Source organism: Gymnogyps californianus, chromosome 19, assembly GCF_018139145.2.
Source record: "Gymnogyps californianus isolate 813 chromosome 19, ASM1813914v2, whole genome shotgun sequence".
Lineage (NCBI taxonomy): Eukaryota > Metazoa > Chordata > Aves > Accipitriformes > Cathartidae > Gymnogyps > Gymnogyps californianus.
Window position 1 is genome coordinate 8,174,140 of NC_059489.1, and position 25,154 is coordinate 8,199,293.

Sequence of the window (25,154 nt, forward strand, 5' to 3'; positions counted from 1 at the left end):
GAGATGCAATTTGACCGTCTACAGCTCGGAGAGCAGTGGGGAGTCCTCCTGGTCCCTGAATGGAGACACACACGCAAGTGGGGCAGGCAGGCACTGGCCAGGCTGGCTTATCCATGGTCCCTATGACCGCTCAGCGCATCCCCCCAGCTAGAAAGGAATTAATGCAAAATAATGATTTAATTTTTTTTTTTTGTCTTAGGTTGCATGAAGCGGGAGCGCTCAAGGTAAAACCTGGGCAGAATGTTTTGGAGGAGGAGGAGGGCTCGGTCTCTTCCTTTGGCTGGAAGCAATCCTGGGCAAGCACACACATGCCCCGTCCTTCCAGGGTAAAGACCTTCCCCAGCCCCCAGGGATATCAGCGAGATTTCAGGGCCAATAGTAGGAAATCTGTAAGTAGTACCTGCAGTTCCTGCAGTAACGGTTTTTTGCATAAGTTCTCAAAGCACTTTAGAAATACCTAGTTACACCACACTCCCGTGAAGGAGGGAAATAGCCGCGTATTCAGAGCGGGGAAGCAGGCACAAGGTGGAGTGAGCGACTTCTCAAATGAAGAGCCTAAGTCACATCAAGGAGACAGAACTGTACATGGTGGTAGAAAATCTGTTTATGCCAAAAGATTAGCTGGATCCAACACTAACTGCTCCCCATGCCCCCTCTTTTTCTTCAATAGTATAATGCCATCCAAATATTGGAATTTAATGGTACCGATCTAGCTTTCACGGGACAGCCTTTCTGCTGTGTAGCTGATTAATCATTCAAGCAGGGACCAGACCTGGAGATGTATTAATGCACACATTTCCTCCCTACTCCCACCCGCTTCCAGAACAGAGGCAGATTTTCAGTTGCACTTCCCTGCTTTAATATTTAAAATCTTCTACGTGGGCAGCAGGACCGGCTGACCCTTCCACCCTCTCTAAGCCCTTTCCAAAGCAGAGCACAGCTCCCGGTTCCCATCAGGGAGATGGCAGCAAATGCTGAGTATCTAAGCCAAATCTGGATTTTCAGGTTTTAACGAGCGAGGCAGGGATTCTCACGGGCAACTATCTGGCCAAAATCTGCACCCTCCTGAATCGTGCCGCTCCACTCAACCTAATACCTGCGTGAGCCTTGCCGACTGTGCGACTTGCCCAGCCTTTTGGCCCCACAGCTTCAGCAGTCCCAAAATGCGCTTCACTTCTCATCAGCATGCTCCTAACACACCAAGAGGAGCATGATCAATCTCTCTGGCTTGCTTCTTCTCACCTCCCCATAGACTATGCCAAGCTCTAGCCTGGAGGAACGGGGACATTCACCAACAAACCATTGTAAAAAGCTCACAGCTCAAAAGCCGCTGATTTAGCTCACTAATACCCATGCTGAGGAGAGGAATATTCCATTTATTCCAGCCTGACTCATCCTCTCAACATATTTTCCTTTTTCCAGGCAGCAAACCTCATGGTCTCCCTGCAGATCTTACCACTTGCCCGCACTAGCGGGAGAGACACTCAGCTTGAACCGTGGAGCCAAGTTCTCATCAGAGCAGGCGCCTAAGTGTTTCTTCTCTCAAGCACACTTAGGTGAGGAAAGATTTAAAAAAAAAAAAAAAAACAAACAAACCACAAACTTCATGGGTTTGTGCCGATTGTTGCCATGAGAGCTGCACAGTAAGCGGTGCTGGGCAAGAGACCTGGAAACTTTGCGCAATCTGTGTTTTCTAGGATTATCTGCCTGGGAGTAGAGGGTAACTGGGAGGGAGCCATTTTAAAGCAGAACAGAGTACAGAGAGGTTTCTGCAGCATCTTACAGTTGGACTGATGTCCTCGGTTTGAAGTAACTTAATTCACAAAACAGAATTTTTTAGGTTCCTACTGGGCTGTAACATTTTCTCTCTTAATGCTTCCCTTCTCCACCCACCTCTTGCTACAGAAAACAAACCCAAGTGGCTCAGCCAGCCTTAAAATGCAGTAAAACAGCCGTGTAGGAGGACACAAGAGCCAGAAGTGATGTAGGAGAGCAGAACCTGGAAGATGTCCACCCCAGTTGATCAGGGAGTTAAGAGAATTAAGGCGGCTAGTGGCAGCTGGGAAGAGGAATGAAGCCAAGCAAGGTTTGGATGTTACCTGTAGAGCAGCTTCCAATAACTTCTGTTTGACACATCAGTGCAAACCGGGGGGACTCAGCCGATCTCAGCAACCACAGGGCCAGATCCCACGTGGAACGCCTCCTCTCCTGCCCTGCCGAACTACACGGACACCCCTAACTCTGCGCACACGTAGGGAGGAACAGCTCTTGCACCACTGCCAGAGCACACCCAGGAGGAACGCTTCACGCTGCTAGAGTAACAGCTCCCTGCTTTTCCAGGGAGAAGAGCTACCAGGTGGACCACGCCACCTTAGAGAGCTCAGACCTAACTGAGCAGAACTACCCAGGCATCTCAGCACACTTTAAAAAATAAAAAGATAAAATTATGGATTGCTTCTAATTAGAGACTTATTTTAGAGGCAACAACTATGCTGCGTCCCTCAACTACTACTTCTAGCAATGCATTGCAACTTTTACAAGGACAACTGGTCTGGAAAAACCATCTGGGTAACACATCTGGATAAAGTGTTAAGCAGTCGCCTCACCGGTTTACAACAGGAATTGCAAAGTGGGCGTTTGTTACAAGATTTTAACATCTTATTTTCATTTCACAACGTCAGTCAAGAGAAACCAAGCGACTAATGTCACCAATGAATAGTCAAGAATAAAATCCAAGTGATTTTGGTGTTTAATTCTCCCTCTCCCCATCCAAAGCTACTAAGTCACCACCAAGTTTGCCCACTCACACACACAAATGCACAAACACCGTAAGTTTTGAGCTGATTTCTCTTTACTTCACAGTCTTGGCAAAACAAATCTGCATTCAAAAGTCATTTCACATTAATATATTAATCAAACATTTTCAAAATAAATATTTTTTTTTTTAAAATAACCATTTCTTTACGTCACTGCAGTAGCAATTCTAGAAAAGTCAGTGCACAGACAGTAGCAATTTGATTAATCAGCTAGACTCAAACAAAAAGAAAACAAGAGGTGGACCTTTTTTCTCTCCAAGCAGGCTGCATGCAGCAAGTCTCAGCAGTTTCCTAGCACACAATCTTTCTTCACACTTGCTGGGAAGGCTTTTCTCTCCCGCAGCTGTCCGCAAAGTCTGATTTGCGCAAAGCTTTGTACAACGCAAAGTTTTACACCCTGGATTCGGATCAGTCCTGCAGAGGTTCTGCATTCTAGAGTCGTTGCCAATGAGATCAATGAGTCAATGGTACGGAAGGAAAACACTTGAACCCTCAGTCCAAGGAGCTCACATTCAAGTTACTGAGAAGTAAATTCACAGCTGATCCAGGAACACTAACACCATTAAACAACATTCAAATGAGCAGCTCAGTCGTACCTAACAGCTTATTCCAATGTTTTGCATATTCTCTCAAGTGCTTCCAGGGCAGAAGTAAAGCAACTATTTTCTCCCCATTAGCTATTAATTCACCAGTTAAATCACAGCAGTAAGATGCTTCACTGGCCAAAAAATGTAACTTGTGTTACAGCCAAGAAAAAAAAAAGTGCATTATAGACTATAAAGAGAATATTCAGGACTTGGTGATCTCAAGCCCACATATCTAACTGGAAAAAAGAGACAACAGAAAATTAGTGTTCCCTATAATAGTTAGATTCTTCAACCCTGTAAAGAGTAGCATGTTTTCTTAAGAAGGGAAGCTCATCAGCAACATCATACACAGTGCACAGCAGGAAAATTTGGAGGGCTACCAGATTATTTGCTACGATTGTCAGGAATGACTTAGCTAAAAAAACCAAGAAAGTTTAATAGATATCTGAAAAATGTAATAGCTATCTATTTTCTCTGAGATCCCAAAGGTTCCCTTTGAAGCCCTTTCTCAGTAGCAGAGGGAGAAGTTGGATGTGATACCCCGGGTTAAGAGGAATACCCACACATCCCTGTGTCCAGAGATGCTCTTGGCTGCACACTAAGGTAAATTCAAGACACCCCCTCCCCCCCCGCCCCAAGAGCCTTGTTTCCATGTTATGAGCACATTAATTACCTGTTTGGAGCAGTTGCTTACTCTAAAGAGGTATAATTTAAGTATCAAAAGAAACAGACGTAAGGGAAAATCACAGATGAAGAGAACCTCCAGTTGTAGCGATGCCGCGCGCAGGGAGAAGGGAATACTGCGGTAGGGCAGCAAACCCTCAGAGCTCTACGAGGTAAGCCAGGCTGCTGAAATCTCTCCCCTTGCTCTGCACATATCTACCACTAGAGTCCATGAAAGCTATGCGCCTTGGGGGAAGGCTCTACTCCTCAGTGCTATGGACCATGCCCCAAGATTCTGCCAAAATGGGAAGTAAGAAAGCAATGAGTTGTGGAGAAGTTCTGTGTTAGCTTATTGGTTTTTCTTGTCCTCTGGTGGGAAGTACGGAGGAGGGGGTGGCTGGTCCTGAAATAAAGACAATAGAAGAATATGAATTCATGGCTAGGAAAAAGAAACCCCAAAACTCAAAAAACCAAAACACCCAAATCAATTCAGACTAATTCTGCCGTGTCACTGAGAAAAAGAACTGCTAAATACACACTTGGGCTCACATCGCAAACCCAGAACGATACAGGAACTTACCGTGGGCATATAGACGTTATGTGGGTTGACTGGGCTGTAGTAAGCACTGGCAGCAGCTTCAGCAGCCTTCGCTTCAGCTGTCACAGAAAGAGAAGTTACAGATTTGGTGACACACAGAGAACTTTTAGAATCAAACAAAAACTCCACATATTCCTGGCCATCAAGTGTTACTGATAGAGCACTATTTGACCAGTGCTCGAGTTGCAAAATAGCTACAACAAACACGACAACTGAGCATTATCTCTTCCAGTTGCCACAGGATTGTGAAGTCCAAAGTGAAACAGACCAAGATTTAGTTTGGAAATGTCACTTGGGACTTGCCTGTTCGCCAACAAATAAATGCTAACAGTTGTTCTGCCTGAATACAGACAATACCCCTTAAAAAGGCAGTCAACAAACCATCCTTCTTGGGAGTGAAAACACAAGACAAAACAAAAATCAGCACAAGTTTAAAGTATGAATCCCCTGAGCTGCTCTAAAGATGGTAATTTATGAAGATAATCCAGAGCCTCGATTTCTGCAGAATACAAAAATCTTGTGCAACCACCTGGATCAGTGCCACTTTCCAAATAATAGTTCAAAGATGATTGGTTGTTTATTCAAACCAAAGCGAGAAGTTAAACCCTCATCCAGACAAATATCCTTACCTGCAAGAGATCTATGGTTGTGTCCAACCACAAAAGCTCTTTGTTTTTTCCCCCCACATGCAGACCTTTTAAGACCACGTTCAAAACCATTTTGATAAATCCCAAATGAGTGAAAATAAGACTGATATTTCCCCAGCTCCTTTCCATCATCTATTCCTCTGTTCCGTATCATTTAAGCAAAAGTAATCAGGTTAGAGTGAAACTGGGGAAGGGGGAGTGAATATCACCAAAGCCACATCTGCTAACTAAAATGGACTAGAAACACATTTCACCATCAATTTCTTTTCATTCATCTATCAGAGCAAGATTACCACAACAGGATAATCACAAACTGTATTTTTTCTGTCACAACAAGAATAAATCCAGCTGCAAAATATCCACTAATGGTATCTACCCTGGAAAGAATTAGGCTGGCCTCCAGACTGAGCTGGATATACAAGGCTGGAGATTAGGGGAGCTCCCTAATCCCTCTCCTAAACAATTTTAACTTCTAAGCGAGGCTTCTAAATTGACTCCAAGTTCCCCAAGAGATAACAGACAAGAAACAACGTCTGTTTCACGGGTAACAAAACCGTGGTGAGCTAATTCACATGAACACGCTTCTTACCTGCGGGAGTGGCGGGCAGGTCTGGACCGCTGACAGGGGGTTCCATGGGCCCTGGGTACGGCGGGGGTGGAAGCTGCATGTAACCCATGTCTCCATCCACCACAGGAGGACCAGGATAAAACTCTGTCAGGAAAGGAAATAACACAGCAAAAGACTTAACTCCTTTGGGTGGGTCACAGCATGCAGCCAAAACAAGCCAAAGGCAAATATAACTAAGCTCAGAAACTAACGTTGCACAAGGCATCAGATCCAATTTAAAAGATTACGTAAAATTTGTGTTTCTTCCCCTTTCTACCTATTTTAATTCTTGCTAACTAGAATAATCTCCATCCTCAGTTCCCAGACTTACCAGGAGGAGGTGGTGGGTACGGATAGCCCCCGTTAGCTGCAGCTGGTGTGAAAGCATAGGATCCATTTGGCATGTAGGAATAGCCGTAAGCTCCGTTGGGTATTTCACCTCTGGAGACTGGAAAAGTAAAGGTAAGTTGACCTCATCAAAACATTAAGCCTGCGTGAAATGCAGGCCAAGAACTCCAACAAACTTAAAGAGTCCTTATCTGAAAAACAAGCAAACTCCATCCCAATAAATGTGCTGCTCATTGGATGTGAAAAAAGTATTTTTTAAAGCAAGCAAGTTCTAGATACAGCCTGAAACTCGCACGGATTTGAATCCAACCTGTTGCAACTTAAACCTGCCCTTGCTGCGAGATGAAGGCAAAGCCTCCTGAAACCACAAAACCATCCGGCAGACACCGCCAGACTCCCATACCTTGCGAAGCCACCTGCAGCATACGCTGCCCGAACTCGATTGCGCCCCCAGCTGAAAAGCTCATCTTGAACGTGGCGGATCCTTCCCAGCCACCTGCAGGGAGGAAAGACAGAATTCAGAAGCAAGGAGAAGCTGTTTCAATGCTATTTAGCTTCCATGCTTTACCTACAGACGCCCTGTATATAATTCTTTGAAGAGCTTATCCCAAAAATTCAAGAAAAAAATGCAGACAGAGTGGCAGAATTACCCTATTATCAGAAAAATTCACATTGGGGTATTTTCAGGTCAAGAGACACCTGAGGAAGAAACATCAATGAGAGAGACCTTCAAAACCTTTCTAAAGTTGTGCCTGTTACCACACCGGCTGCTGACAGACCAAGCTATCAGAAGCGCTGGATTTGCTCTAGCTTTGTACAAGATTAGTGCAGAAGACAAGGATTTTGTTAATCCTATTTGCTAAAAAGCCTTTGCAACTACACCTAACTGTCAGCTATAAATTAGTTTGGGAGTTTGAGTGCCCAGTGAAGCAAAGAGCTTAATGAAAACCATGGTCCACATAAATCCACTAGAGTCCATGGAAGATATTTCAAGTCAGGATAATAATAATAAAAAAAAAATAAAATTAATGACATCTCATATTACAGACTGAAAAAGAAAAACATGCACAGCCTAGACTCCCAACAATGCATCAAAGCAGAAGCTGTGTCAGTGCTGAAACAGGGACATGTAGATTAAAGAACCTTTTGAGCTAAACCAGACTCTCATGGCTGTTAAAGCAACATCCTCATTAAGAGAGATGGCCTCTGGGGAAAATTCACAAGATTTAGCTAAAGCCATTTGCCTTTCACACAGTTTACAGAGTTTGTCATTACTGGTCAGGCTTCCTCTCACGCTGGATGGTCCCACTTTGCTCCCATACAGAAGCTACAATGCTGATTTCAGCATTACAGACTGAAGTCTCCTAAGCACTGCACTGTAATTTCAGTGCCACAACTAACAGACTAAATCAAGCTGGGGATGAAAGAGTTTACTGAACTATGTGCCTTTGGTAAAAAGGAGAAGCATAAAACAGTGATTAAGAAAAAGTTCTTCTTGAAAACGTCTACCACAACCTTCTAACTGAACATAATATGAAACCACCCCTTGAAGATTCCCTAATTTCAAGACAGTCCATTCTCTTCCAAGTGTCATTTTTTACTGCTAAGATGCACTATAGTAACAGCATGCCTTTCCTTGAATTGCACAAGAAATTGATGATGGAGAACAGCGCTCTGGAGATCTGCACCTGAAAACCCAAACAGATCCAGAAAGGATCACGAGCCTTTGGCATAGGAGGACCTGGACACAGAACTAACAGGTAACCCCAACTGACCAACGCAAAATGACATCCTCACTCTTGCTGACTCTGCTCTGATGTTGACTCAGTGAGATCACTTGGCTGACTGAACTTAGTATTTTGCACAGAGGGCAGGAATGAGATCAGTTGCAGAACAGATCTGTTCACTGTAACTCTGCAGGGAGCAGATAAGGGGAATATTTTTAGTTGCTAGTTTCAAAGAAAGAAACACATTTTAGCAGTACTGTAAAAATCCATTTGGTCAGTATCCAGTTTCGGTTACACCGGGTACTTACTTTGCTATGAATTGTGTAGTTGAACTAAGATGCAGAACATACATCTGTACTATACATACCTCCTGCCTCTGCTTTCACTGTACCCTTGATATAATTTGCTCCAAAGACAGGCTGCTTAATCTCGCAATCTTTCAACAAATAAAAGGGCATCATGAAAGACTGCATAGCATCCTTTCCCTTCGAGACGAAGATAACCTGAAAAGAAAATAACATTACAAAGGGTATTTAAAACAAACAGGAAACACAGCCCCAATTTATTATCCGAAGAGACTTTTCGATGGACTGAAACTCCCTCCCACATCTGAAGCTCCTCGTCAGTTCTGCAAGCCAAAAGCCACACAGAACAGCCACAAGGGTAAACTGAAGCCTCAAGGCAACAAAGCCTTCCAGGAAAACTACCCGTGCTCAGAGAATACTCCTCCCAGCTTCCAGAGAACTCGCTGCTCCACACAGCTATGATTTAGTAGCTGTGCTGTTGCATTCAGCATTTCCAGACCACTGCTAATTTCCAATCTTGAAGAAGCCTGATGGACTAAACAGCTGCCTGTATAAGAACTAATCAGATTTATTATCTTTTGACAAATAGATAGGATATGCAACGAATTCATAATGCTCCCCAGAGGGAGAGGATGAGCCATACTTCAAGGGGTAGTAGATTATCCTGACTTTCATGCACTGAGGACATTTAAATACAGAATTGCAAAGAGCCCTTATCTCCTTACACAAGATAAAGCCTTTTACTACTTACTCGGTAGGGAGTCAAGAAAACACTCCCTTTCTTGGTCCCTTTGAAGGCGTCTGGCATAGGTTCGATATCACTGAAGGTAATTTCTATGTGATCATAGGTCATCAAAACACTGCAAACAAGATGAGAGAAGAGACACGGTGTTACAGTGTTACAGCTCAAGGCAGAAGTGCAATATGCATGTAAGTTTACTGACCTACCAAAACTGCCTTTAAACTCAGGCCCGTGCTCGGCAGACAAAAATCAGTCTGGCTTTTTTTTTTTTTTTTTTTTTTTTGTTGGCAGTAACAACGTAAGTAGTACTGGCTGCTTGTTCTCAGCCTTCTGTTCCCTCCTCAGTGTGCTGGCACAGCTACTGCTGTCTGCGTAGCCAGGCAGGGAATCTAGTCAATTGAACTGATCAAGATCTCAAGACACACACACACATATATATATATGTTGTGTTGCATTTCTGCTGGATGAGTTCCCTAATTTGGTTCACCACAAGTAACACAACAGAGGAAGGACTACTGAAGCAGGAACTGCTCAGGCTGGCTTATGCAATGGCTGTTGAAGGTCTAACGACAGCTTAAGCATCTCTGTCACAAAAACGTGGACAAGAGGAACTCCCCTTTCTTGCCACTAGACCTCATTAACCTGTGTTGTCTGCACTGACTCCTTAATTCTCAATTAGAAACTGACCTGATTAAAATCAGTGCAATACCCTTGCATGGACACAGCAGCTAACTTGTATTAACATAACAGCATCCACATTAGGGACTCTAATCCCTAAAGCTGGAGAAACCTCCACCACCTTTGTCTTTGGCAGCTTATGTGTTACCATCCTCAGTCACTCGCCTTTCCCTTCTGCCTTCAAGCACTTGTCCCTCCAGCAAAAGCTCCGGAAGGGCACAGGGGCCAGCAGCTCTGTTCAGGCTACAGCTGTCAGCTGAATCCACCACCACAAGCAGCCCGGGCTGCTGCGTGAGAGGTAACCCCTGATCCAAGGCAGGCTGACAACTGGGAACAGTAACACGTTAAGCTGCTGCAGTTGTCTGTTTCAGTGAACGCAAATTTAAGCCCCAGAGTTGATCTTACTAAATTCTTCTAAAGGTCACATCCCAAATGGAAGTCAGGCGCAGAATTCCTATACCAATGTTTAACTGGCCTCATGGAAAGAAGCCCTGAAGAATGAACTACTCCTTTGTCCCAGAAGCAGGTGACTGCCACGTCAGAACCGAAGCACGCTGGCAGACACAGAGGGTGAGGACAGCCCATTGCCATGCAGACAGAGGCAGCTCTGTGGAGGCTTTCTGTTTCCATGGTTATATCCCAGCACCTTTTCCCAACACTGTTGCTCCTTCCCGAACACGCGGAGGGGGTGTGTGTGCAAGGAATCCAGCAAACCAAACCGGGCAGGCGGCCTGGCGCTTCCCAAGCGGGCAGCTCTCGAACAGAGGCACACTGCAGCTGCAGCATCCGAGCTCTCCTGCAGCACCGGGTGGCGAGAGAGGGGTGAGGCTCGGGTCCAGGCCAGAATCACCCGGCTGAGCTCTGCCAGCCCTCACTGAGCACTCGGGGGAGAGGCTGGGGACAGCAGTAAGAGCCAGCAGCAGGCAGCGGGGCAGGCAGGCTGCAGAGGGGAGCGGTGGAGGGAGGCAGGCCCGCGGCTGAGGCCCAGCAGAGCTCCCCCCGGGGGAAGCCAAGGGGTAGGGAGATACGTACAGCCCCTACCCCCGTAGGAAGAAGAGGGGAGGACGAGCCCAGCCACGCCGTCACCGAGAGGGTTAATTAATCCCCCCCTTACCCCCCCGAGCCCCTCGGCACCACGTGACCCGCGGCACCCCTCCCCCCCTCAACCGCTCCCCCTGAGAGGGAAGGAAGGCGGGGGGGGAGGGAAGGCAGCTCCCCGCTATCCCCCGGCGACCGCGGCCGGAAGAGGGGAGAAGGGGATGGCATCTCACTTCTCGCTGTTGTTAACGATGACGCCGCCGCCCTCCGAGTGGTTCCTGTTCAGGGCCATGGCCGCCGCCGCCGCCGCTACCTCCTCCTCACAGCGTCGAGCCCACTCTGCGCCTGCGCGGGAGACGGGCTCTTGACGTCAGGGCGGGAGCGAGGCATGAAGGGAATGGCCGCGTGGTGCATGCTGGGAGTTGTAGTCGCCGGGGCGGCCGCCCCGGCGACTGCCCGGTTTGAGGGGTGCTTCCAACCCCGCTCAGCCCAAAACCGGGTCCCCAACCCTCACTCACAACCTCCATCGCCCTCCCCTCCAAGCCCAGAGGCAGCGCCCACCCCCTGTTGGGAGCTGCTCTCCCCAGCCTGGCCACCCCTGAGGAGACCCGCATCCTCCGGCCCCTGCTCCCACCATGATTTATAATCAATACGAATTTACTGAGCTCAATCCAGCTTAGGTTTTATTAAGCTTCCTCAGTTTTCGAATACATAAGAGTAGGGGTAATCCGAAGAGCCGGTCTCCTTCTTGGGAGAGCTCTCTAGCATGTTTATAAACCCATTAATCATCCCATTACATGTCCTGCTGACCATATATAACGAAATGATTCAAGTTATTTAGAGCCCGCCTGAGCTTGGCAGCAGTTTTTCTGGCTTTTCTCCTCGTAAGGGCGCTCTGGCATAGCGGCACTTCGTGGGGGGGAGTTCGCCGAGCACCCCGACGGCAGTCACATCGACGTTTTGTTTTAAAACGCTGTATTTTGCTGCGGTTTGCACCTCATTTTTTATCCGGAAGACATTTCCCGGCTGGCTCACTAGCGGGTAAAACATTTTCCCTAGGAGGCTGTCCAATTTTGCATCCGAGAAGGGGCTGTTTGCACATCCCATGCAACCACAAATGATTTTAATGCCATTTGGCAGGATCTCCCCGGGAAAAGCCCAGAATTAAGTGAAATGGAGACAAATTTGGAGTTTCAGTAGGTGGTATGGGTAGAATTCAGATGTTTGGTAGAGCAGAATAAAAATCATCCCATGTATGTGATGGTGCTGCACATAAAATCAGGCTTAGCCCCTTAAACAGCGACGATGCTTGCTCCGTTTCCAACATTTTTTAAATTCACGTTTGATGCACATTTCATGTTTCACACACTTGCAAATGGATTTTTGAGCCCGATATTGGCTGCTTTCCGTGCTGGAATCAATCACATCCTAAAATTACCCCTTTACATTGGAGAGTGTTAAACTGGAAGGAGTAACTAGTCGCCCTATAAACAAGTCCGGACCGTGTCTGTCTGTCGGGAGGGAGGGAATCTGGGAGCAGGAAAATATCTGCAGCGTTTGCAGAGCTACAGTAAGGGTCTAATCTCCTGCCTCCAGGTGTGCATGTGGGAGGAACTCTTAAAAAATTAACAATTGCGTAATTTCATTAAAAATAGGAGCCCTGCAAAACTAATCAACTGTTTTGAAGGGCTCCTCATATCAATCACTGACAACTGTATATCAATAATATATAAATATATATTAAGAGCATATATGACCCTAAATTATATCCTTTTATATGGATTTGAGCTTTTCCCTGCAGGGTTTGCAGCCCAGCCCTGTCTGAGTGCCTGAGAACCAGATGGGGTGCGGGGGAAAAAGCAGAAAAACTACATAATGGAAACCAGATTTAAATAAATGCAGTGACATAATCTGTACGGTTCTTGGCAAGAAAAGAGCAAGTTTGTGCTTTTCATATCCGCTTTTTCAATAAGCTCTAAGTTTCCCTTTTCAGAAATGGTTATAACAAACAGTCCTGATTCCTCTCCTATTAAAGTCAGTAGCAAACATCCACTCGGCTTCCACCAAAGCACCCAGCTGAAGCATTGCCACCTCGCACAAACTAAGACTCGCCGAATAATGTTTTTCTCCTAGCTCCAGCCGACATTTGGTATTAAGAAACGCAGCCTTCATTTAAAAAAGGTGCCGGTGTAAGTGCCAGTGTGCGTGGGAAGCTCTAGACCTCCTTGTCACATAGAAAACCTTGGAAATTTATACTCTAAAAACTGAAAACACTAAGGAAAAAGTGCCTAATCTGTTCATCTTTGTTATTTCTAAGCTGAGGACAGAGGTAGAAAAGAGAACTGAGACAATTCATTGTTTTGAATTGCCCAGGACTGACAATATTGTTATTGGATTTTAGGATTCTTCCGCTCCTTTTCCAGTTGAGCAATAAAAATGTGTATTTGGCACAATTCCCTTAGACACACTTGGAAAATAAAATCTGTGTTATTTTACGCCAGATGTACAGGACACAGAAAAATAAACACGAGATAATGGGACAACTCTAACGGTTTGGTATTTAAAGGAAAGACAACCCAGAGCAATGTCTGTATAATATTTAATGGCAAATCATAGTCTCTAACATCATTATATTATTCTGTTAGTTTTTTTACACACTGTAAAATACTCCACAGTAACTATATTTAAAAAATCCTAATTAAAAAGAGGAACTCTCTGTGACAGCAGAAATAACTCAAGGGAACACGGAAAGGCTGTTTAAATTGCCACGTGCTATCTATCCATCTAAACTCATCACACACTGCATTTAGCCCTTCATTTCCAGCAAAATCAGAGCTGGCATAGTGCACGTTTCCTAATCATTCCAGTTTACACCCCAAATTATTGGCAACACAGAGCAAACTCTGGTCCAACACCCCAGGGGGATTGCTCCTGTCTTAAATCGGTCAGAATTTGCTTTCTGCCCCAAACCACAAGGATTTATAGTGCTTCCAACCAGGATAAAAGCAAGCAGCAGGAAGGAGAGGGTTGGGTAGCACTTCTCAACTGCATCGCATCTACAGGAGCCCTCAAAACCCTCCGTAAAGCTGCGTATCAGCATCCCAGCTCTCGGGGCAGAGCTGAATTAAGCAAAAGCAACAGCACAACCAGAACCAAAGCCCAAACACCAGACGTGTCCTCCTGAGCTGCTCCCGTGTGGTTACAGGACGGAAAGGGAAAGACGTAGGATCCCTCCAAACCATCCCAAACCCTGAAGGAGTTCAGAGACTTGCGTCTGTGCCTTGGGCAACACGGAGAAGGGAGGGATGCGTGGCTGGAGCATGGGTTTCCCCACGGAGCAATCAATCCGCCTACGGCAAAACGAAATGGGGCAAAGGCCCACATCCGCTGTATTTACTCTGGCAAAACGCCTCGCTGCGAATGGTGGGAGTTTTGCCTTGAATAAATGAGATTTAGAGCCCAGATAGAGCTGAGATGGGAGCCTGCATGTGAGATCTCTTCCTGCAGGCGTGCAGCAGAGATCAAGGTTACCTTCCTCTTCCTCTCAGGACGTGACCACACACGGGCTGTTGCACGTCTCTACCTTTCTTATCTGGTAAGGCATTTCTGATACCAAGTCCTCTCCGGCGTTAGCAAAACAGCAGCGATGCCTGCACTGTGTCACCGCTGACATCTCGTGCAAAGGCTGAGTTTTGCAGGAGAGCGACCGGTGCGAGCCAAACAAAGCGGTTTTGAGGTAGGAGCTCAGGACACGGGGAGTGAATTCGCATCCGGACAGAAGTCTGGGCAGCATTCCCGCTGGCCGGAAAAGGCCAAGATTTCATCTGAAGATTTCACTCTGAAAACCCTACCTCTCCTTTTCTCACCGCCTGCGGCGTTTTAGGAGTCGCCGCATGCGGAGGAGGAGGTGGAGAAGGGATTTGCAGACACATCCCAGCGGTCCCCCTCCCAGACCGACTCCCCAGCCCTGCCCTGGGGAGGGGGCGGCTGCATTCAGACCCTTCAGCCCCTCAAATGAGAGCCCACAGCGGCGGCCGTTTGCTGGGGACCGGCACCTCTTCCCACGCCAGCAGGAACTGGCAGCGCTGGCAAACGAGTTACAGTGAAGGAGCTCTTTAAGCCTCAGTGTTTATGTAAACGTGGCTTTAACTTTAAACCTCTCGGCTTTGTGGCTGCCTTTTTATTCACGTTCAGTTTTTTCCCTTGGCTCCCCTTGAATATACCACTATGATTTCCAGCTTATCCTTTGGGGAATATATATATATATTTCATATATTTAGCTAAATGGGCCATTTTCCATCCCTGTTGACCGTTGATGCGTCATCACTGACTCACTCACGCCAGCGAAGAACCTGACCCAATGTATTTTCTCTGTAGGTATATATTACACAGCACTACGATTCCATAAAGCAAGCTTCGGGAGGTAGGTAGCAAACCAATCCCATTAAAAATAAACTTGTGGAAAGGCACGCTGCGCTGAGACAGGGGCTGCACTGTGCCGCCCTTACAGGCGGTATTTCTGTATTTTTCTCCTGGAAAAGCTCCCTTAGGACACATGAACTGGCATTTTTTGCCCCAGCCTCAAGTTTCCACCTTTCCTGGACGGGACGCTTTCTTGAGAGTATTTTTTGTTAATTGTTACTTATTGCCAGAGTTGAAAGGGTCATTTAATAACTGACTGATGCTGCACCTTTTATCGATGCACTCACAGCTGTCCCTAAAACAGACCATTTGCCCCTGGGACATACTCACAGCACCTCTTTGTCACTTAAAAAACTCTCTAAGCTAAGGGATACATTTACAGCTCAAGTGTGCCCAGGGTACTTTAAGAGTTGGGAGTTTAACAGTATTAAAATCCCCTAAAATAGTAGGGTCATCAAAAACACGGAGGGAAATTTGACTGTAAAGCTTTGCTAAGCAGTTCCCGAGGAACGTGTTTAATAAAAGCACATCCTCAAAACTGTTTTGTGCTGCTCACTTCGCCATCTCAAGGCAGGAACGGTACTGCTGCTTCTCTGCAGGAGGTTTCTCCCCCTTCCCAGCTGGGATTTTTGGCTGTGGTGGGGAACAGCCCCACGGCCACGGGCCTCCAACACACGCGGGACCACGGCTTTTCCCAAATGAGCCTGGCCACAGACCAGCGTTCAAAATACCCTCCGGCCGCAGTGCGAGGGAGGGCAAAGATCCTCGTTTCACGTTTGCAGCACTGATGGGTGCTCAGCCCTGCAAGGAGAGGTACTGCGTCACCGCAGCATCGCCCCTGCACCCAGCTGGGCTCCTTTGCATCCCACCCGCCCCGGAGCACCCTGCTCACCCACACCAAGGCACGACAGTGATGCGGGCACCGGGGAAGCGACCGCATCTGCTTTGGGGTTCACCCGGTCCATGCTGGGCTTGCTACTTCAAAGGCACTTCATAAGGAGCATGCGGAAGGTGTCGATGAGCCAGCACTTAAAAAAGCAGCAGTGACACAGAGACCGAGATAAGGCACAAAGCAGAGCGTCTGTGCAAGTCGCCAGGGCAGTGCGAGCAGATATTAAGGAGAGGGACCGGGCAGCCTGGCAGCTGGCCAAGATACAGCTTCTAATCTGTGTGGCACTTCTCCTGAGCAATATGCTTTACCAAGAAAGGCTGTATCGCGGTCCCTGATGTCCAGAAAGGGAAACTGAGGGGTAGGGAGCAGCACAGAGACTCGCCCAAGTTCGCTCAGCAGCCCAGCGGCAGAGCCGGCACTCGGATCCAGCTCCCTCCTGGCTCCCAGCCCGCGGCTCTGCCCGCCGGACGGCTTCATCCACCCCTGGGTGACAAACAGCACAGAGCGAGGAGGGAGGGCTGCCACAGAGAAATACAACGCTACCAAAGAGAAGCCGTGACGGCAGCAATACACTGCAGGAGAGACTTTTCTGGGTCTTCCCGTGCTCCCGCTCTCCGGGCAGTTACCTACGCTTTAGCACTGAAACGCAATCTTTCTTCAGTGGCCCGATCTGCAGGTGGGCATCGACACTCTCCAGGAAGAAGGCTGGTTTCAGCTTGCACAAGAAAAGAGAGGCGAATTGGTGGTTGATCTTGTTCTGGAATGGGTCAAACTGACCCTTGGCAAAATGGGAGACTTTGAGCTGCTGCAGGCAGGTCATCTTGGAGTCCTTGACTCCGTAGAAGGTCAGGGTCTTCTCCGAATACTCCAGGAAGACCCCGATTGTGTGGAAAAATGGCTGCTGGATGACGGACTCAAAGCCACCAAACCAGGCCACGTAGTTCTGTCCATTCCACTGCAGGCAGCAGGACTTCTCGTTCCGACCCAGGCGTCCGCGGTTGTAGGACTCCCGGGGGTCGAAGTCCTCAGCGATGACGCCGATGCTGACCCAGCCGTCGATGAGCTCCACCTCCCAGTAGTAGTTGCCCCGGTTCATGAGGTTCACACCCAGCACCTGCTCGCAGTTGATAAACCGGGTCGGGCTCTCCGGGTAGGGGATGGGACACAGCACCCGCTTGGCCCCTTTGGTGCCAAACAACTGGATGAACTTGTCAGCCGTGTCACTGTCCAGGTCAATGATGAAGGCAACTGTGTGGGGCAAGAAGGAGACATGAGGATGAGGAGGGAAACAGGAGGAAACCCCCCAGCCCTCTCTGCTCTGATCCCCTGCTCCAGCCTTCGGCAATAAGCACAACCCTTTCTGACTTCTACCATCACTCTGTTCCCTTGCTTTTAAATCCCACGGCCAATTTCAGCCGATGAGGACAAGGGGCTGAAAGAGTTGATACTCCCATAAGCAGGATGAATACAGATAACCGGGCAGAGGAGAGAGCAGAGGGGCTGCTCGATGAGCTCAACCGTGATACCAGACATCGGAGAATCCACCTGACAGAGCGGTAGTAGGAACATCCCATATAAAAGCGGGTTTCAGGCAACCACAGACAAACACAGCAGGGAGGGACCCCAAGAAGACAGGAGAACAGCCAGGCACATCACGGCTACAAACCAACTGCTCCCTGTGGTCGGCTCTCACTGCCCTATGGCTCCCACGGGAGCAGAGGCAGCCCCCAGCGTGTGGGGCCAGGTGAGAACTGCCGCTGGAGCCCGAACAGAGGGATGTCCAGCGGGAACAGCCCTGGACACGTATCACTGCCGATTGCATTGCAGGTCTGAACCCATGGCGTGTCCAAACCCTACAGCAGCGGCACAGCACGCTTGAGTCCAAGCTTTGCTGCCTGGCTCCCAGCAGGCTGCACTGGTGCCACCGAGGCAGATCTTGTCCCCTACGGACATCTCAGTAGGTGACCCCTTATCCTCTGTAAGGCTGTGGAGGTACGCGCAGGGTGTTGGAGCCCAAGCCCAGCCCTGCAGTCTCCAGCCTCAGCGCCTTCTGCCCCACTGTCTCTGCTCAGCCGCTGAATTATCCCTCTGCTTGCTGCCGCTGAAGCTGAACCTCATCAGACCACTGCTCTGCGGTGAACAAGGCAGATGCACAAACTCTGATCTAATTTAACGGAGGATCCAATTCGTCAAGGGCTGGAAGGCAGCAGAAATTACACGGTACGCCTGCAGCCCCCCTGGCAGCTGGTCCAGCAGAACCACAGACAAAGGAAAAAAAATATCACCTAAACAGATTATGACTGTTGTCAGGAAAGCAAGGAGGCTTCCTTGTTAGCTGAGCAATATTTCCTCTGGTGACGGCAGCGCTCCTGCCAGCCGTCGGCTTGGGACCAGTGCTGGCCGGGCATGCGGGAAGGAGCCAGCAAGCCGAGAGAGAGGAAAGGGAAGATGGACCTTAGCAACAACTGTCACAGCAAAAGTCCCTCACTTACATTTCAGGAAGTAATCACGGCTCTCCAAGCAGGCGGGATTGTTCGACTTGTCTGGAAATCGGGACTCGGCCAACGCTGCAGAGACAGGGACAGAAGGGTTTGCCATCAGCAAAGAAACCGATGCCACAAACAAGGGTGTTACCGGAGCATCGCCCCCCACCCGACACCCTGACGGTACCCAGCTGCTGCGGCCCCCGAGCCCCAGCCGGCGTCCCCAGCTCCCCCTGCACATCCCTGCCGGCTCAGACACAGGAAAGGACAGATGCCACCTTTGCCACGCCAGGGAGATGGGCTGGGGGGGGGCAAGGAACCAGCTGCAATTCCCACGGGCATCCAAGAAAATGAGAGCGAGCTCAGGCTAAACGAGAAAGCGCGGGAGAAAGCTGCTGCGGTGACTTTCTAACCCTGGCAGGTTTGGGAGACCACAGACTGTCCCATGAAGAGGATCATCTATCCTGGGAAGAAAGAGTCCCCTTTCATGGGAGGCCACTTTGGCCACTTGCCCCCTCCCGCAGGGCCCTGCCTAACTCCCAGGCTGTTTGTTGCTTCTCCAGTCTCCAGTCTCCGTGGAAAAATTCATAAAACCTCAAAGAGGAGGCGTAAGCCCAGACAGGGATTGTGCAACGTGCAGCACAACCGTGCCTGGCAGCTTCCAGAGCTGGAGGGAGAGGGGCCAGCGCTCGCAGGAGCCATCAAGCCTGCAGGCATCTCCCACCTACGCAAGGAGGATGGAGGGTGATGGGGCGACATCCGGGCAGAGGGGCTGGGTGAACACAAACCTTCTTCCATCTCCTGGAAACTCAGCCCATCAATTCCTTTCCCCTGCAAGCGGTCCCACTGGTTTTTGCAGGCAGCGGACAGCACATCCTTCATGGCGCCCACGGCTTGGGTGCATTTGGTGAAGTTCAGCTCGTTCTGGAAGCTCAGAGCCGGGGAGAGGTTTTCTTCCATGGCTACTTTTAAGGCCTGAAATTCCTGAGCCAAAAAGACGGAGTTTCAGGAGGTTTCAAACAAGCCGAAGTTGTCTCTTGTTCCGCAACCCCACCCTACCCCGGAGGATTTGGGAACTGGCAGCTCGCAGGACTTGGCCCAAGGACAGCCTTGCATAAGGGAGGAGAGCGCTTCCCTGGCCACGTGTTCCTGGCGCCTTCTCTTCGCTCCCTTTCAAACCTGGACCCACACCATGTCCACCTCGCATGGAGCAGCATCTCCTCCCAAAAAGGTCTCCTCTTGCTGGGCTGCCAGGGAGGGGAGGATGCTGGATGAGGGCAGTGGGGCACCCCAACCTCTTGCTCTCTGCCCCCCACACCTAGGTACCCAGCCTGGGCAGCACATCAGCTTCTCCTGAGTCATGGCCAGGATGGAGGTGGGGGTGATGGAGGAGAAAGTCTTGGCTGCCCGGTCCCCCCGGGAGTGGGGAGGGGAGAGGACTGTGCCAACAGGAGTGAGACTCTGCAGCCCTCACGTCCCAGGGCTCCTGACACCCAGCTCCACGTGCAACAGGACAAACGCCAAAAGACAACATTATCGGCTCCTTCTCCTTGCCCCATCCCACCCAGGCACCTGGAGGAAGTAGATGGTGTCAGTGCTGGGGACGTTCTCCAGGTTTTGCTTGCACTGGGCCAGCTTGGCTCGCCTCTCCTCCTTCCAGCGGAGATCGGCCTCGGCCTCCCCCAGCATGGAGCGCTCCCCGTCCTCGATGAAACCGGTCACCTCCTTCTGGAAGGTCGCCAGGACCTCAGAGGCTTCTGCAAAGAGCTTCTCGACTCTTTCCCTCTCCTTCGTGGCGGCGCCCTGAGTGCAGGGAGAGAGGGGTTGGGTCACCTCCCGTAGGCGAGGGTGCGGGAGAGCACCCTTGTCCCCTGCCCAGCACCCAGTTCTCAGCTCTGCAGGGTCCCCCTGACACCCCGTAACCCCCTTCACCCAATAGCTCAGAGCACTTTACAGCCCAGGTGTCAAGGGACCTGGCTGGGCATGACTGCTTACTGCTCCACCACGTCTCATGTCCCCAGGCGGTGAAGTGACGTGTTTGCACAAGGGCCAAAGGGGACCAAAACCCCCGTGAGCCTGGGGAGAGAAGGTGCAAGAGCCAGTGGGTGCCCTGGCACGGTCCTTGCCCCGTTCCTCCTTCCAGGTTGCAAATGAAAACAACCAGAGATGCCGTGAGGGTTAGCAGAGATGAGGAGCAAGAATCCTCAGGGATCCTTACCGGGGTCACCAGCATTTTATGGAGCACTTGCTCCCCTGGGAGCACCACCTCTACACCCCACGCGCCCCAGAAGCTCACAGCCCCTTTGCCTCCGCTCCCTGGCCCAGCAGAGCTGCGCTAACGGAGCGAAGCCATCACAGAGTCACCTTAATGAGCTCCACCATCTTCTTGCCCTGCGCTATGGTGACTGCCAGCTCCTCCAGCTCATTCTCCACATCGCTGAGGAATTTGGCTTGTTGGGCCTGTGGACACGAAGGACAAATGCTGAGCTCTGCGCCCCCGATCCCAGCGGCAGGGAGGCACGGGGGACCCTGCCTCTCCCTAAGTTCAACCCACAGCCCCCTCTCTGACCGTGACCTTGCTATCAGGCTTCGGGTGAAGGGTGCAAGGGGAATCGCGAGTTGTTTTCCTCCCCTGCAACATCCAACCTGCAAACATCCCTTCTCACTTGGTTGGAAAACTAAAGGAGCAGCCGGGCTGCAAAGGGTCATGCCCAGCTCCATGTTCCCCACCCCGGTCCCAGCGGAAACCAAACAAAATAGGAATTTGAAAGCAAAACCATCGGGCTGCGATTGCAGCAAGCACAGCTAAGCCATGTGCTCCTAGTGTGTATCCCAAGGCTGGGAAAAATCCACCTGGGACTGGTGCGGAAGCTGAAAGGCAGACCCGGAGCACTCAGAAATGCAGCGCTGAGTCCCCTGGACATTTCTTGTTAGGAGCAAAGCAAACCAGCTCGGGAGCACGGGGTGCTGCATGGCTGCAAAGGAAGCACCGTCCGAATGCAGCGTTTCCTGACGTGCTATTGTTAGCACCAGCCATTGCCCATCACGAGGACGGGTCCCTTGGGAGCCAGGAGAGCACTGCACTCCCCAACCGGGGCAGCTCCCCCGCCTCGATGCTCAGCCCCCAGCCCCAGCTCCCTGCGGCGCTCGTGCCCAGTGAGGGGGGACAGGCGCTTTCCCCGTCCACCCCGCAGCATGAGGGCGGTGGCAGAGAGCGGCCGCAGAGGCCGTGCAGGCGACGTTAAGCAGCGCCTGCCGAGGCCAGACAGCTCCTCAGGGCTGGGATCACACACGCTTTCTATTTTAAGGCACCTGATGACTAATAATGCCGGCAAAAGGGTTTTCCTGCAGTCCCAAGAGCCCACGAGGGAGTGGGAGCTGGCTCGGGGCTGCCGCTGTGCTCCCCGCCAACATGTCTGCAGCCCCTGGGCTCTCCCCCGGAAAAAACAAACCCCGCCAAGGTCCCCAAATGCCCCATGCCAACATGGGGATGCCACCACGCTGCGAGCCTCGCAGGCTCCCATCGGCCTGCAGCCCTGCAGAGGCCCCACGCACTCGAGGCAGCAGTGCCCAGGAAGGCAGCATTGTGCCAGACTTGGAGCCCCGGCTCCCGGGGAGGCTCGTGGGTGCGAATTTGGGAGGTGACTCAGCTGCATCTGGGAATGGGAGTGACGGAAAAAACCCCGCTGCCAAAACGCCAGGACACAAAGGGTTGGCGGAGCGGGAGCTGGGCAGGCTGCCAGCGCGTGGAGAAAAACTGCCTTGACGAAGCTGTGGGAACGAGACGGAGAAGACGGGTGCCCCGTGACCACGGGGGCGGCCACTGCGGGGTGTCCCAGGCGCCCTCGCCCCCAGCCCTACACCCACGGGGATTGCGAGTTCGGCCCCACAGTGCGACCAAACCCCACGGGCTGGCTGGCAGCAGCTCTGGCCCTAATGCCTGTCCCAGGCTGCCCGTCCTGTCCCCACCCCACAGGGTGCCCTGATGGCACAGCACCCTGTCCCTCTATGCCAGGGTGGGGTCCCCTGTTGGGACTGGGCTACAGCACCCGCCCCACACAGGGCGTCCCACCAGTGCCACACCTGCACACCCCCCACGTGGGGATTAGGTCCCCCGTGGGGACGTGGGTGCAGCACGGACCCCTCCCAGGGGTGCCGCACCTCACCCCACCCAAGATGCCCCGCCAGCACTGCACCCCATACGGGCGCCCCCATGCCAGGGTTAGGTCCCGTGTGGGGATACGGGTGCAGCACCCTCCCCACCCAACCTGCCCCATCCCTCCCCACCCAGCCCAGCCCCTGCCGGGTCTATCCCCGCGTGGGCACCTCCGCGCACCCCCCTACACCCCACGCACCTCCTTGTGCTCGCGCTCCCGCTCGAGGGGCACCACGTCGTGGGCGCGATGCTCGTGGGCGCGGCAGCGGGCGCAGACGCAGGTTTGCTCGGCGCGGCAGAAGCCGTCGAGGGGCTGGAGGTGGCGGGGGCAGAGACCCTCCTCCAGCCGCCGCAGCGGGGCTACCAGGCGGTGGGCGCGGAAGGCGGGGGCCCGGCGGTGAGGCTCCAGGTGAGCTCCGCAGAAGGAGGCCAGGCAGACCAGGCACGATCGCGCCGCCGCCACCCGCGACCCCGCCGGGCACACGTCGCACAGCACCGCCGCTCCTTCCTCCCCCGCCGCATCCTCCTGCTCCTCGGCTCCCGGTGCCATCGGGGACCCGGCGGCTGGGGACGGGGGGGACGAACCGGCGGCGGCGGCGGCGGCGGCCGCCAGCAGCGGCAGCACCTCGCAGAGGGCGCGGTTCTTGCGGAGCCGCAAGGCTGCGGGGACGGGCTCCTGGCAGAGCGGGCAGCGGGCAGCCCCGCCCGCTCCGCCGCTGCCGTCGGGGGGCCCGGCCGCTGGCGGAGCGCCCCCAGGCAGCCCTGGCAGAAGTTGTGCCCGCACGGCACCGTCACCGGGTCCTTCAGGACGTCCAGGCAGATGGGGCAACCGAAGGGGCCGTCGGGCAGCCCCGGAGCAGCCAGCGCCAGCCGCAACGCCGCGGCGGAGAGCGGCGGGGCGCTCCCGGGCGCGGTCTCCATCCCTGAGCGCCCCGATCAGCCGGCCCCACCGCCCGCCCCGGCCCCGGCCCCGGCCCCGGCCCCGGCCCCAGCCCCGGCCCCGGTGGGAGGCGGGCGGCCGCCGCGCCCCGCCCGCCCGCTCCGCCTCCCCGCTCCGGGAGCTGCTGCTGCTGCTGCTGCTGCCGCGCCGGGAGTCCGCTCCGCGCCGTTTCTGGGGGTCTGCTGCCTCCCGGGGGGCCTGACCCCCCCCCCCCACTCCCCCGGGACCTGGTCCCCAGTCACCCGCCCCCCGGGGGGGGGTGGGGTGGGTGTCTCACCCCCGGGTTCTGCTCCCCGCGCCGGGCATCTGGGTCCCTCTCCCCGGCATCTGCTGCCTTCTGGGAGATCTGCCCCCCCCCCCCCCCCCCGGGGGATGCCACCCTGCTGAGGATGTACTGCCTCCCACCCAGGGTCTACTGCCTCCTGAAGGATCGGCCCCGCTGGGAACTGGACACTTCCCAGGGTTCTGCTGCCCCCAGGGGTAGCTGCTGCACCCCCCCCCCCCAGATCTCCTGTCCAGGGAAGCTGTTGCCAGCCCATTCCAGTCCCCCCCTCCCAGGGGTCTGCTGCCCCCCACGAGCATCCCCTGCCCCTGGGATCTGCTGCCCCAGAACCTTTTGCCACCCCACTGCCCCCCAGGAGCTGCTCCCCAGCCTGGGGCCACATGGAGGGTCCTGAGCCCCCCCCCCCCAGTACAGAGGCGCAGGTGCTTTCCTGCCAGCCCTCCTGCCCATGGACCCGTGTCAGCCATTCCCATGGCCAAAAAGGGCTGCAGCGCCCAGGTCCTGGCTCAGTCCTTGTCCCCTCTTCCCCCGGGGCCTGGCAGGAGCTGGCGTGCACCAGGCAGGGATGGGAATGGGGAGACACCAAAGTGCTTTCGATATGAGGATCTGCCTGGTAAAGATGGGATCTCCGGACACCTCCCATGCAGCGTACACAGACAATTTTTTGGTTTGGATAAGTTCCCAGGTCCATGCCGCCCAAGGTCCCACCCAAGGACAGGCTGGGAGGAGCAAGGAGGTGCAGAGTGAAGGAGGAAGCACGGCAAGACAAATTGCATCTGCCTTGAAGAAGGGGATTGATCCTTTTAAGCCTTTTTTCCCCAAAGGAAGCAAGCTGATGTGATTCATTCCCCACGCGCTCGCCTGCAAGGCCTCAGCACCTTTGAAGGCGGTGCCCAGTTTGCCCGGTTAGTCCTCACCAGCATCCCCGCGGGGGCAGGGGGAGATGCTGGACCTGTGGTCTCGCCCTTGGAAAAGCTTCAATCAAAGCTTTGGATTTTCTTCTGCTCCAGATCAACCTTGGGGCAGAGCCATAGGAAACCAGGTTTCCTTATTGCAGTGCTACTGTAAATAAAGCACCTTCTAGTTCTTCCGCGAGCTGGTCACTACATGGGGCTGGTCCCTGCTGCCAGTGCCACGAGGACCTGGAGGGGCAGGATGGGGCCCTGCAGGGATAGGTGTGGGAGCAGGGGCACCCAGCTCACCCCCCGCCAGTGCTGCTTGG

The 25,154-nt window shown here is 52.3% G+C and overlaps 2 protein-coding genes across 3 annotated transcripts; both read right to left on the bottom strand.

Moving 5' to 3' along the window:
- Positions 1–4,037: 4,037 nt before the first annotated feature.
- Positions 4,038–11,060, bottom strand: WBP2 (WW domain binding protein 2). 2 transcript variants are annotated; one of them, XM_050908611.1, is made up of 8 exons: positions 10,990–11,060; positions 9,050–9,158; positions 8,361–8,496; positions 6,670–6,762; positions 6,250–6,366; positions 5,901–6,023; positions 4,647–4,723; positions 4,038–4,469 (listed from the first exon to the last, which is right to left on the bottom strand). In XM_050908611.1, the coding sequence occupies exons 1-8, from the start codon at positions 11,046–11,048 to the stop codon at positions 4,416–4,418; spliced, it is 768 nt and encodes a 255-aa protein (XP_050764568.1). In that variant the 5' UTR covers positions 11,049–11,060; the 3' UTR covers positions 4,038–4,415. The 2 variants fall into 2 exon arrangements, with proteins under 2 accessions (XP_050764568.1, XP_050764569.1); XM_050908612.1 differs by lacking the exon at positions 6,250–6,366.
- A 5,459-nt stretch (positions 11,061–16,519) lies between these two features.
- TRIM47 (tripartite motif containing 47) lies at positions 16,520–23,630 on the bottom strand. The gene is given in 7 exon segments (XM_050908362.1): positions 16,520–17,318; positions 18,563–18,637; positions 19,342–19,537; positions 20,126–20,356; positions 20,918–21,013; positions 22,909–23,427; positions 23,430–23,630. Coding segments are annotated over 7 exon segments (1,944 nt in total). The 3' UTR covers positions 16,520–16,692.
- Between the last annotated feature and the right edge of the window lie 1,524 nt (positions 23,631–25,154).

Excerpts from the sequence above, each read along its gene's own strand:
- WBP2 (XM_050908611.1), bottom strand. The coding sequence starts at position 11,048 with ATGGCCCTGAACAGGAACCACTCGGAGGGCGGCGGCGTCATCGTTAAC. Across the intron at positions 9,159-10,989 it reads ATCGTTAACAACAGCGAGAA|TGTTTTGATGACCTATGATC; the intron begins GTGAGATGCCAT and ends TCTTGTTTGCAG. Across the intron at positions 8,497-9,049 it reads TTTTCTTGACTCCCTACCGA|GTTATCTTCGTCTCGAAGGG; the intron begins GTAAGTAGTAAA and ends TTTTCTTTTCAG.